General features: G+C 43.1%; 1 protein-coding gene across 1 annotated transcript in view; it reads left to right on the top strand.

Moving 5' to 3' along the window:
* The window catches only part of LOC110533935 (fibroblast growth factor 11-like), a 59,733-nt gene extending 47,518 nt beyond the window's left edge, over positions 1 to 12,215 (top strand). The window contains exons 4-5 of the mRNA XM_090186682.1: positions 8,081 to 8,279; positions 8,420 to 12,215. Of these exons, the coding sequence (XP_090042808.1) occupies positions 8,081 to 8,279; positions 8,420 to 8,604 (384 nt within the window). The 3' untranslated portion in view covers positions 8,605 to 12,215. The remainder of the gene's footprint in view (positions 1 to 8,080; positions 8,280 to 8,419) is intronic.
* The last annotated feature ends 576 nt before the right edge of the window (positions 12,216 to 12,791 follow it).

Raw genomic sequence — 12,791 nt, 5'->3', positions numbered from 1 at the left:
ATGGTTCCTTCTATAAGGCAAGTTGTCCAGGTCCTGAGGCAGCAAAGCATCCCCAAACCATCACACTACCACCACCATGTTTGACCATTGGTATGAGGTTCCTAATGTGGAATGCAGAGTTTGGTTTTTGCCCGACATAACAGGACCCATCTTGTCCAAAAAGTTGACTCAAGTATGCCAAAAGGCAACTGAAAGCACCTGGATGATCATCAAGACTCTTGGAAGAATGTTCTATGGACAGATGGGTCAAAGTATATCTTTTGCATGACATTGGGTATTGCATAACTTTTTTTAAATTGAATAAATGAAATAAGTATGTAATTGTTGTGTTATTTGTTCACTTTGGTTGAAGATCTGATAACATTCAGTTTAAAAAGTATGCAAAAGTAGAGAAAATTAGAAAGGTGACCAATACTTTTTCACAGCCCTGTACGCCTTCTTAACCCTTGTGTTGTCCTTAAGGGTCAAACAATGACCCACCACTATGTATAGCAGCAGAGAAAAACCCCTAAATTATATTTCTTCAACTTGAAATTTGATGACTTTTCCTAGAGTGACCCCAAAGTTAGAAAAAGTGAAACGTCGCCTTTGTTCATATTTCCATGAAAGCTGTACACCACCAGGGTACAAAGATTGTCTTAGGGTCATTTTTGACCCGGCAGTTATAAAATAATTTACACACCACAAAAAACAACAAAGACACACACACAATTAGAAATTGAGATTATGTGTGGTACTGATTGAACTCAGCCAGCAGCTACTGAAGAGGAAGATCACCATGGTTGGCACAGTTAGATAGAACAAGCCTGAGCTCCCCCTGCACTCCTTGAAACAAGAGGGAGAGAGGCCTTCTCATAAAGGTTTGCCTTCACCACCACTCTACTTTCTTACCTCCCAAAGAGGAACAAGAATGTGGTCCTCCTGAGCACACTGCACAAAACGGCTGAGATCAGTGATCATGAGGACAGGAAGCCAACCATCATCCTGGACTTCAACCACAACAAAGGAGATGTGGAGAACCTGGACAAGGTGATTGGAACTTACAGCTGCAGGATCATGACTGCCTGCTTGCCCCTGGTCATCTTCCATAACATCATTGATGTGTCCTCTTACAATGCCTTTGTGATATGGAACAAGATCAACCCTACCTGGATGTCTGATAAACGAAACAAGAGGAGGGTGTTCCTGGAGCAGCTGGGAAAGGCACTTGTAACCCCACGCATTTAAAGAAGGGAGTGCCTCCCCGGCACTGCAGCCTCTGCAGCGCTTGTGAAAGCTGTTCAGGGGACTGAATCAAGTCCTGATCCACCATCCACCTGAGGCTGCAGCTGGGGCAGACAAGAGGAGGAGATTCCAATTCTGTCCCCAAAGAAGGACTGTAACACAAATACTATGTGCTGCACATGTGAGAAATACATCTACAAAGTCCATGTACACACACTTACATACTGTCCTACATGTGCTAATTAGAGATGATTGATTTATGTTTTTCACATTTTTGTTTTGTATCTATTATCTTATTTTATTCGTATTTATTGTTGTTGTTTATACACCTTGTGGGTGGGGGCAATGGTTAAAAAAATGGGAGAAGGCTAGTATTTTGTAGTTAATTCCTCATTGTACAGTGTATACGAATATATCACTATGTTGCCAAAAAAGTTCAAGACTGTTATTGTTCAATAAAATGCATTCAAAACTACTTTCTGCACATTTCTGCTACTTTCTTAGGCTAAACACAGTAAGTGATATATCTTGCTAAAAAACAATGTTTAAACCTATGCAGTACCTTCAGCAATAATAATAATAAACCTCTACTTTAGTAAAGAAAACAATTATGACAGGTGTGTTGTAATAAAAATGAGTGGCGTCCACTGATTGAATGCAGTCGTTCTGCATTGTGAAGAGGGGAAACCCAGATATTCACAAAGTTTGTGATGAATGACAGGTTGTTTCTTCATGCAAAATAGATTTGGGGTTTAAAATTATTCAATTAAGCTGCTTTATTTGAAGGGTTTAGTGAAGGCGGGTCATTTTTGACCCTTAGGACAAGGGGAGTATACAGAATGTTAAGACGAGACAAGGGTTAACTTAGGTAATAGGCCATGTCACAGAACATCTGCACCTGGTTCTAAAAAAATCAATAACATGTTCTAGTGTCCCCCACCTCTGCACTCTCCGACACACACACACACACACACACACACACACACACACACACACACACACACACACAGAGGAAAGACCCAATAGGAGATTCAGTGAAAGTTTTGAGGGGGGGGGGGGGGGGGGGGGGTTGTTGCTACAGCGTTAATACAGCACCATGGAATATGGCGGGATTACTGTAGCTAGGCAGATTCCACAGCATCTCCTAGAATACCCGGGACTGCTGGGGATGGTCAACAGACCCAGGCAGGGCTGCCTAATGTGTCACTACCACCCCTGCTGGCAATACAGAGCAGTACACCAAGGAAACAGGACCTCAACACATATTGTATTTTACTCTCCCGTCATATTTACTAAGCATTTGCACTGGTGCAAGAGGTGATTTACTTATCAGAGAAGAACAGACAAAGTAGAGGTGGCAGGAAGTGCTACAGATGACATTTTGTTATGCGACAGGAGGTTGTTTGAAAGGGAGAAAGGGGCATAGAACTCCCCCGCTATGGGAGACTCTCAATTGCATACTCCTCACATTTTCTCCCCTCTCTTCCCACCTCCTTCTCAAAACCCATGGGAGGAGAAGGTCAGAGAGGTGGGACCTCTGGCTTTCTCAACCAATGGTTTTGAGAAGGAGGCTAGGAGAGTAGTTTGCCATTGAGATTCTCCCTACGAATCTGCATGAGTAGCCCTAAATGTATGTACCAGTTACAATGTAAACACCTTGTGTGCTAGCCCCTGGCCTGAGTCCTTGGCCTAACTAGTGTTTCAGGAGAGCAACGTAGCGTAACGTATGGTGGCGTTAGGAGTTCAGCTTCTTGGAGCAGGTAGAATAGGTGTAATCAGGCACTGAGGGAGGAGGAGGAGGAAGAGGAGGAGGAGAAATGAGAGGGTTGAGGAGAAGGTCGGGACACTGCTCTGCATGATAAAGAGGTTCTTCCCAACCTCAGGATTCTCTCCACGGACGCTGGATATTACCTACAGTGCCTTGCGAAAGTATTCGGCCCCCTTGAACTTTGCGAACTTTTGCCACATTTCAGGCTTCAAACATAAAGATATAAAACTGTATTTTTTTGTGAAGAATCAACAACAAGTGGGACACAATCATGAAGTGGAACAACATTTATTGGATATTTCAAACTTTTTTAACAAATCAAAAACGGAAAAATTGGGCGTGCAAAATTTTTCAGCCCCTTTACTTTCAGTGCAGCAAACTCTCTCCAGAAGTTCAGTGAGGATCTCTGAATGATCCAATGTTGACCTAAATGACTAATGATGATAAATACAATCCACCTGTGTGTAATCAAGTCTCCGTATAAATGCACCTGCACTGTGATAGTCTCAGAGGTCCGTTAAAAGCGCAGAGAGCATCATGAAGAACAAGGAACACACCAGGCAGGTCCGAGATACTGTTGTGAAGAAGTTTAAAGCCGGATTTGGATACAAAAAGATTTCCCAAGCTTTAAAGATCCCAAGGAGCACTGTGCAAGCGATAATATTGAAATGGAAGGAGTATCAGACCACTGCAAATCTACCAAGACCTGGCTGTCCCTCTAAACTTTCAGCTCATACAAGGAGAAGACTGATCAGAGATGCAGCCAAGAGGCCCATGATCACTCTGGATGAACTGCAGAGATCTACAGCTGAGGTGGGAGACTCTGTCCATAGGACAACAATCAGTTGTATATTGCACAAATCTGGCCTTTATGGAAGAGTGGCAAGAAGAAAGCCATTTCTTAAAGATATCCATAAAAAGTGTTGTTTAAAGTTTGCCACAAGCCACCTGGGAGACACACCAAACATGTGAAAGAAGGTGCTCTGGTCAGATGAAACCAAAATTGAACTTTTTGGCAACAATGCAAAACGTTATGTTTGGCGTAAAAGCAACACAGCTGAACACACCATCCCCACTGTCAAACATGGTGGTGGCAGCATCATGGTTTGGGCCTGCTTTTCTTCAGCAGGGACAGGGAAGATGGTTAAAATTGATGGGAAGATGGATGGAGCCAAATACAGGACCATTCTGGAAGAAAACCTGATGGAGTCTGCAAAAGATCTGAGACTGGGATGGAGATTTGTCTTCCAACAAGACAATGATCCAAAACATAAAGCAAAATCTACAATGGAATGGTTCAAAAATTAACATATCCAGGTGTTAGAATGGCCAAGTCAAAGTCCAGAACCTGAATCCAATCGAGAATCTGTGGAAAGAACTGAAAACTGCTGTTCACAAATGCTCTCCATCCAACCTCACTGAGCTCGAGCTGTTTTGCAAGTAGGAATGGGAAAAAATGTCAGTCTCTCGATGTGCAAAACTGATAGAGACATACCCCAAGCGACTTACAGCTGTAATCGCAGCAAAAGGTGGCGCTACAAAGTATTAACTTAAGGGGGCTGAATAATTTTGCACGCCCAATTTTTCAGTTTTTGATTTGTTAAAAAAGTTTGAAATATCCAATAAATGTCGTTCCACTTCATGATTGTGTCCCACTTGTTGTTGATTCTTCACAAAAAAATACAGTTTTATATCTTTATGTTTGAAGCCTGAAATGTGGCAAAAGGTCGCAAAGTTCAAGGCGGCCGAATACTTTCGCAAGGCACTGTATTTCACCAGCTTTCATTTGAATTAATTCTGGCTGGCGATGCAGGGAAAGGAGGCTGCTCGAGTCAGTCAGTAAGTCACAAGTGAAGGGTGAGATTTTTATTTTATTTAATATTTTGTCCCCCCCCCCTTCTATACTTAAAAATGGTGACCCTCCCTGTCATGTTCAACACACGCTCAGCAATTATTTACTCCACTGGTGGTTCTATAGGAACTCAGTGGAAGTTCAAAGGTCACATTGTGGGGGAGGTGTCTTCCATTCTAAAGAGATAGATAGCAGATTACCTGGGTCCTTGAGGCTGACTCATGGATTAAAGGTATGGTAATTACAGAAACTAGGTTGTATGAGATTAGTCATAGCAGCCATGGTAGCTGAGTTGGAGATTATGAGGATGGTTAGTCCAGGGGTTTAGAGGTCGGTTTATGAAGAGGGTCCTTAGTCTGTGCTGACGTCTTTCCAGGAAAGCTCAGGAGACGTCCTGCTGTTAGATAGACGTCAAAATGAAGACGTGGGTTATAATTAGGCTCATTCCACAGGATTTATCAAAGATTGTCGTCATGGTAGTGTTTATAAGTGCAACGCGTGGATTATCGTCAGGGTCATTTCAGAAGTCGACTGGTGGGTTTTCGTGAGGGTATAATTTCAGAGAGGAAATTGTGTTATCATGAGGGTCATTTCAGAATTGAATGTTATCTAGGTCTTAGTAATGGGTTATCCTGCCTGGTGATGATTCAGAGGTTGATTGTGGGTTATGGTGACACAGAGGTCAATGGTAGGGTCCTAGGTTATGGCGATTGGAGACCAATTGTTCTTGGTGCCCTGCTTCCAACTGCAGGTCCTGGGGGAGAACCAGGGGAGAACCAGGGGAGCAGGCCTCAGACTCAGACACTCTTTCTCCCAATGACATGCCACTGGCATTAAACAAAGCCTGTGGGTCCATGTATACTGATGATTCAACTATATACTTGTCAGCAACCACAGCTAATGAAGTCACTGAAACCGTTAACAAAGAGTTGCAGTCAGTTTTGGAATGGGTGGCCAGTAAATTGGACCTAAACATCTCTAAAACTAAAACGAAGCTCTAGACCTCAGCTGAATCTGGTCATGAATGGCGTGGCCGTTCAACAAGTTGCGGAGACTAAATGACTTGGTGTTACTTTAGATTGTAAACTGTCATGGTGAAAACATAATAGATTCAATGGTTGTGAAGATGGGGAGAGGTTTGTCCGTAATAAAGAGATGCTCTGCTTTTTTAACACCACACTCCGTAAAGCAAGTCCTGCAGGCTCTAGTTTTGGCTTTTCTTGAAAATCCCAAATTGCTTGCATAGTCAACTTACGCACAGCTCTGACACACACACTTGCCCCACCAGACATGCCACCAGAGGTCTTTTCATAGTCCCCCAAATCTAGAACAGATGGAAGAAAGCGTACAGTATTATAAAAAGCCATCATTGCGTGGAACTCCCCTTCCATCTCATATTGCTGAAATGAACAGCAGACCTGGTTTCAAAAAACAGATAAAGCAACACCTCACAGCACAACGCCTCTCCCCTATTTGACCCAGATATTTTGTGTGTATGTACTGACATGTAGGCTCTGTGTGCTGTTTTTAAATGTACGTATTTCTGTCCTTGAGCTGTTCTTGTGTATTAATGTTCTGTATTATGTCATGTTTCATGTTTTGTGTGGACCCCAGGAAGAGTAGCTTGTGGCTTTCGCAACAGCTAATGGGGATCCTAATAAAATACCAAATACCCTTTCTCTCCCTCTCCACCCTGATTAATAATGAATGAAGCAGATCATTTATCAAGCTCCTTAAGATACCAAACCTGACAGAAGACGTATAAATAACTGTGATCTGGGGGGGGGGGAAGTACCTACAGATGAGGGTGGCTCAGGTGGTCCGGAGGTACGATAGAGAAAATGGGGTCGAGGGGAACTGAGGAAGGATATGAGGGCGTGGCGGAGCGAGGTGGAGATATGGCGTGATTGACTTTTCCAGACACGCACAGCACCTTGAAGGTGAGAGGTGATGATCTGGGAGCGTGTGACCATGGAGCTCCTTAATGCTGACGAGTCCACTACTGACTCCTTAATGCCCCTTCTTATTGCCGACTCGTCCTCCCCCAGTCCTCCACCATCTCCCCCAATCTCCCTGAGCCCCAGAGAAAGTCTCCAGTCAGCTGTTTCTGCCCTTCAGCTCGCACTATATAAATCGTGCAGATTGGGTTTGCTCTCTGACAAGGGAAGGAGGCTGACGGTGACTAAGAGAGATGTATACCTGTCGTTAGTGGTTACAATCACCAGGCAACATTCTGCAGGGTTTAGTGGTCCTTATGTTAGTGCTGGACATAGAGGGGTTAAGCACTGGTGTAGGGACTGGGGAGATGTTCTAACAGCCAATAACTGTCGAGTTTCCATCTGAGATTTACCCCAGTGTTTTACCCAAAAGGCTCAGACTTTTCTGTTTCCATCTACGCGGGCCGGCAGCCATATTTTTACTGGGCCACGGCTTTGGTGGAACTGCTCTAACTTTGGGGACACCTTCTCACAAAGCAACAGTCTTGAATGACGTAGAGGTTGTTGATTCTGCTCGCCCCAACATTTCTGGTCGCCCCAAGGAAACACAATAACACTAGAGCCCATGTTAACACAAGACACCGGTGACACACAGGTCTGGGGTAAGTCTTAGGTGGAGGTGCACCATAAATGTTGGATACGCTTTAACTTTGAAGGGGTTCTGATATGTGTGTTCACTTTCAGCCAGTATTACAGAGTGTGTTCAATGTTGAATTTGAAGGTTGAAAGGGGACTTCCATCTGAACCATTTGTTCTGCCTCCGTACTTTCACGTGTTTCCAAAACAACTGTGAATGTATTGTTGTGTTGTGTATTTATTCATTTGCATACTATGTGCGCGTATTTGTAGGTATGTGTCAATCTTTTGTTCATGGGAGAGTTTCCCAGTGGTTTCTCCCTTCCACTGTACCTTTAGAGGGCTTCGTTAAGTTCATACCACTGATGCTGTAACGTAATCCCTCTCTATGAGTGTAATAATTCCACACTCTTCTCCCCAAAGACCAGGATGTTCTCGCTTTTTCAAAGGAACATGAGTACACACAGAATCCTAGCATTCCCTTCCATTCCCCGTAGACACAACTCTCTTAATGAATATGTTTTTCACTGAGCGTGTGTGTGCGCCTACGGTATTTGTGAGCACACACTATGCATGCATTGGAATGCCTGTTTGCGTTTCTGGGTTGGCTTAATGGGTACAGTCGATCCTCTCATGATGTGTGTTGTGTTTGTTCTCCTTCAGGAACACTTCACTCCAGAGTGTAAGTTCAAGGAGAGTGTGTTTGAGAACTACTACGTGACGTACTCCTCCATGCTCTACCGCCAGAACCAGTCGGGCCGCTCCTGGTATATCGGTATCAACCGCGACGGACAGGTTATGAAGGGCAACCGGGTGAAGAAGACGAAGGGAGCCGCACACTTCCTGCCTAAAGTTATTGAAGGTTGGTCACATGCCCTCCAAGCTATGACGAATGTTTGAGAGGAACAAATAAGACAGGGATATATCAGAAACATATTAAGTTATCATAGATGTCATAGGTGTGCACTGGACACTCAACCGTTTCTCTCTTCTGCTCCACAGTTGCCATGTACAAGGAGCCATCGCTACACGAACTAGTCAATGAACAGAAAGAAAAAGAGAAGGAAAGAGATAAAGACAGCCCTGCTCGGAAGACAGTGAAGACGTCAGAAGAACGTCATGAAATAACATTCTCCATCAAGAACTGCAGGAAAGAGAAAAAAGCTCCCAAGGCTGACGCCTCGTAGCACAGGGGACCTAGGGGAGGGGAGGGGGAGCAGTGACACTGAGAACTCAATGGGGACTCAATCACCCATGATGCGTTGGGCTGGCTGGAGGAATGACCCTCATGGGCTCCCTTTACCAGAAGTGCACTGGGCTGCACCATGCTGACGGGTGTGGGGTCAACAGCTCATCAGCAGCTCACCAGGTCTGGTTCTGGGAGGGTTTCCTCTCACCTGTAACCAGAGAGAGAGAGAGAGATGGACCAGGGACCGAGTCAGCATCACCACCCTTCCACCCTGTCAATCACCTCTACCCCTCCTCTGGTACACTCACTACCAAAAGCACAGCCTGTGTCATACCTCTTTAATTGACCTACTGCCCTCCATCACCTGTCTCAATTTTCAGAAATCACCTACCCTCGCCCACACACAGTCATTTCTAATCCGTGTATTTTGATGTATGTGCGTGCGATTGTGTGTGTGTGTATGTTGGAGAAAAAGTGTGTAACACTAATCACTTCATGTCACCATAACCGCCATGCGTGGGTCCACTCTTCTAAGTAATGGAAATCACCATGGTGAAAGTGTCGCTATGCCTGGCCTCCACCATCTGCCCACCTGCAAATCTCACACCCCACAGGCGGACGTGGGCCATCAAAATGATGCTTTATTGGACAACATCAGGGGGATCTATTTATATTTGATAGTAGGCCTGTCTGTTGAACCGCAGTCTGCCAATCACTTTCAAAAATGCCAAATCTTCTGCTGAAAGAGAAAAGTCAAGCCAGCTCTTTTTGGGGGATCAGAGATATCTACAGGCTACAGGATAACCTTTTTCAGTGACCAGCCTTTTCTAGCTCACTCTTTCAAAGTCCATTTCTCCTTTGATCAATCACAATGAGGAAATACATGGAGGGAACTGAAGAAGTTTATCATATTAAATCATGAGGATGATGTAAAGGATGATAATGAGGATGATGAGGATGAGGATAATTACAATGGTTACAGTGATTGTGGTGATATTGATGATTCAACTGCCGCGTAACCTTGCAATAATCTCACAGGCAAAATAACGAGACAGAAATGTCAGGGTATCCCATTATCTGAAGTTGATAGCCATTTGCCCTTCTGGAGCCATGAAAGCACCATGTCCAAATTACTATTAGAACCCTGACTGGGACATGACTGCCATGTCTGGCCCACATAACATTAGCCTGACAGAGATGATTTCAGATTGGGCTCAGCAGGCTGATTCTGAGCATGTGAGAGAGTGATGGAGCTAAATGCCCTCTGGGCCCAATGTTATTATGATGCAACTCTTTGAAGGTTATTTCCTGGGGATTTTATGGAATACAGACAAAATTGCTTAAGTTATTCGCTTAAATGTATGTAAAAAAAAATTAACATGTCTCTGCAATATTTGTACAGGTTTGAGTCTCTGTCAGAGCTGGGCTGTGTTAAAAAAAGGAAGTACGGCATTTTATACAAGTGAGGGAGATAGTGACAGTGGTTATGAATGTGCATGCTTAAAATACTCCCAATTGCTAGCCTCCAAAACTCACCTTGTGGTGCTCATAATTCACTAAACTATTTCAGATAAATGGTAAGGATTGGACCTGTTAAATCTGATTAAATTCTCTGTCACCTGAAAGGTAGTGCTAGTGACCTCTGAGTGTATCCTTTGCTTGGCAACTGTTGTCGACATGAAGCAGAGTTTAAAGCTGACATCAAAGTCTGAGGAGGCTCTTAGCTGGAGCACAATAGATATATGGGGCTTTCTGGATGAGTTTTTATAAGACACAGCTGGAGCACCTACTTGCTATTCTAAAGACATCTCACTGCTTATCCCCTCACCAGAGTTATCAAATCACCACAGAGGAATCCACTCGCAAATATGGATTTCTTTGTGTGCGTGGCTGTTTGTGATTGTGTTCTTCTCCCAGTGTATGGATGTTTGTGGGAATATGTGAGTTTATTTTGGGAGTGCATAGTGCACGTATCCATGTTTGTGCAAGTGTCTGTTTCTGTGTGTGTGTATCTGTGTGTTGAGTGGGAGGGGACTTCTACAATGTCCTTCATACTGGACATGGGGCACTGTGAGGGGTGTCTTAGTGATGTCCTTCTCTGTGGAGATGATGTTTGGGTGACAAATGGCCACCTTTCAAACCCAGCACTGGCACTGCATTGTTATTGGCCTGAGAGTGCTGAAGGAAGCAATGGGCAATAGCATCTGAAACAAACCATGAACATAAAATTACAACATACACAGGGACATCCTGGTGTACAGAAGGCTGATTTTCTAAGCATGGGGATATATGAAGTAAAATGCCCAAAGGCATTGCTGCGTAGCTTGTTCCTGCCATGGCGGCTGTGCTGTCAGAGTGAGATGGCAGGGGTGTTCTGTGTGACCAGCTCCTGTCCTGTCTAGTGGGTCACTGAGAAGGGATGGCAACACAAGTGAGCTTATTATTTTCGTCCCTTACAGAGCCCCTCTGTAAGAAACAGGCAATAGCAGTGGACTGCCTGTAAATATGTTACACAACATTACAGAAGATGAGGGAAAACCCAGAGAAGGAAAATACATAACAAATGAAAATCTAATCAAATTTTATTGGTCACATACAGTACACGTGTTTAGCAGATGTTATTGCGGGTGTAGCGAAATGCTTGTGCTTCTAGTTCCGACAGTGCAGCAATATCAAACAAGTAATATCTAACAATTTCACAACACATACCCAATACACACAAATCTAGTCAATGAATGGAATTAAGAATATATAAATATATGGATGAGCAATGTCAGAGCGGCATAGACTAAGATATTGTAAAATAGTATGGAATGCAGTATATACATATGAGATGAGTAACGCAAGATATGTAAACATTATTAAAGTGACATTCTAAGAATGTTACATGTTCCCAAAATGTACAGAATGTGAGAAGGATGTTTTTGGCATGTTATTGAGGATAAGAGTATGTCTGAGATGGTCTAGAATGTTCTAAGAGGGTCAGAGTATGTAGGCAGTCGTTGAGATATAGTCATGTTCTGAAATATCAAGCCTGCTTTTTGGTGATGTAGACTATCTGAGAACGTTTTTGGGTTAGACTTAATATTAGGGAATGAGGGTGCCTTGCTGAGTTCTAACGTATGAGGAGGAAGCTTCACTAGTTCTGAGAAAAAATGTGAGGCAGAGAAAGTTAGCAAGTTCTGAGAAAAAATGTGAGGCAGAGAAAGTTTACTATGAGAAAGAGGAAGTCAATGAGAGTCAAATAAAGTTCAATAGTTCTGAGATAGAATGTGAGGCAGAGAAAGTTTACTATGAGAAAGAGGAAGTCAATGAGAGTCAAATAAAGTTCAATAGTTCTGAGATAGAATGTGAGGCAGAGAAAGTTCACTAGTTTTGAGGTAGAATGTGAGACAAACTGGTTTTCTATGTCTGAAACAATGTGAGGCTAAGTTCACTAGTTCTGTTATTGAATGTGAGGCAGTAAAAGTCAGCAAGTTCTGAAAAAGAATGTGAGGCAGAGAAAGTTTACTATGAGAAAGAGGAAGTCAATGAGAGTCAAAGAAAGTTTAATTGTTTTGAAATAGAATGTGAGGCTGAAAGAGTTCACGTTTTGTGATAGAATGTGTAGGAGAAAAAGAGGAAGTCACTTCGAGTCAAAGGAAGTTCACTAGTTCTGAGAAAGAATGTAAGACAGCGAAAGTTTTAAGAAATAATGTGAGGCAGAGAACGTTCTGAGATAGAATGTGGGACAGAGAAAGTGCACTAGTTCTGAGAAAGAAAGTAAGACAAAGAAAGTTCAATTGTTCTGAGATAAAATGTGAGGCAGAAAAAGTTTACTATGAGAAAGAGTAAGTCAATGAGAGTCAAAGGAAATTCAATAGTTTTGAAATAGAATGTGAGGCAGAAAAAGTTCACTCATTTTGTGATAGATTGTGAAGCAGAGAAAGAGGAGGTCACTTAGAGTCATAGGAAGTTCAATAGTTCTGAGATAGAATGTGAGGCAGAGAAAGTTCACTAGTTTTGAGGTAGAATGTGAGACAAACTGGTTCACTAGTTCTGATATTGAATGTGAGGCATAGACAGTTCACTAGTTCTGAAATAGAATGTGAGGCAAAGTTCACTCATTCTGATGTTGAATGGGAGACAGTGAAAGTTCACCAGTTCTGATATTGAATGTGAGTCATAGACAGTTCATTAGTTCTG

The sequence above is a fragment of the Oncorhynchus mykiss genome, chromosome 10 (genome assembly GCF_057628025.1).
Source record: "Oncorhynchus mykiss isolate SJ-2025 chromosome 10, ASM5762802v1, whole genome shotgun sequence".
In the NCBI taxonomy this organism is placed as follows: domain Eukaryota; kingdom Metazoa; phylum Chordata; class Actinopteri; order Salmoniformes; family Salmonidae; genus Oncorhynchus; species Oncorhynchus mykiss.
Note: the sequence above shows the minus strand (reverse complement) of the source record. Positions and strands in the feature narration are given on the sequence as shown.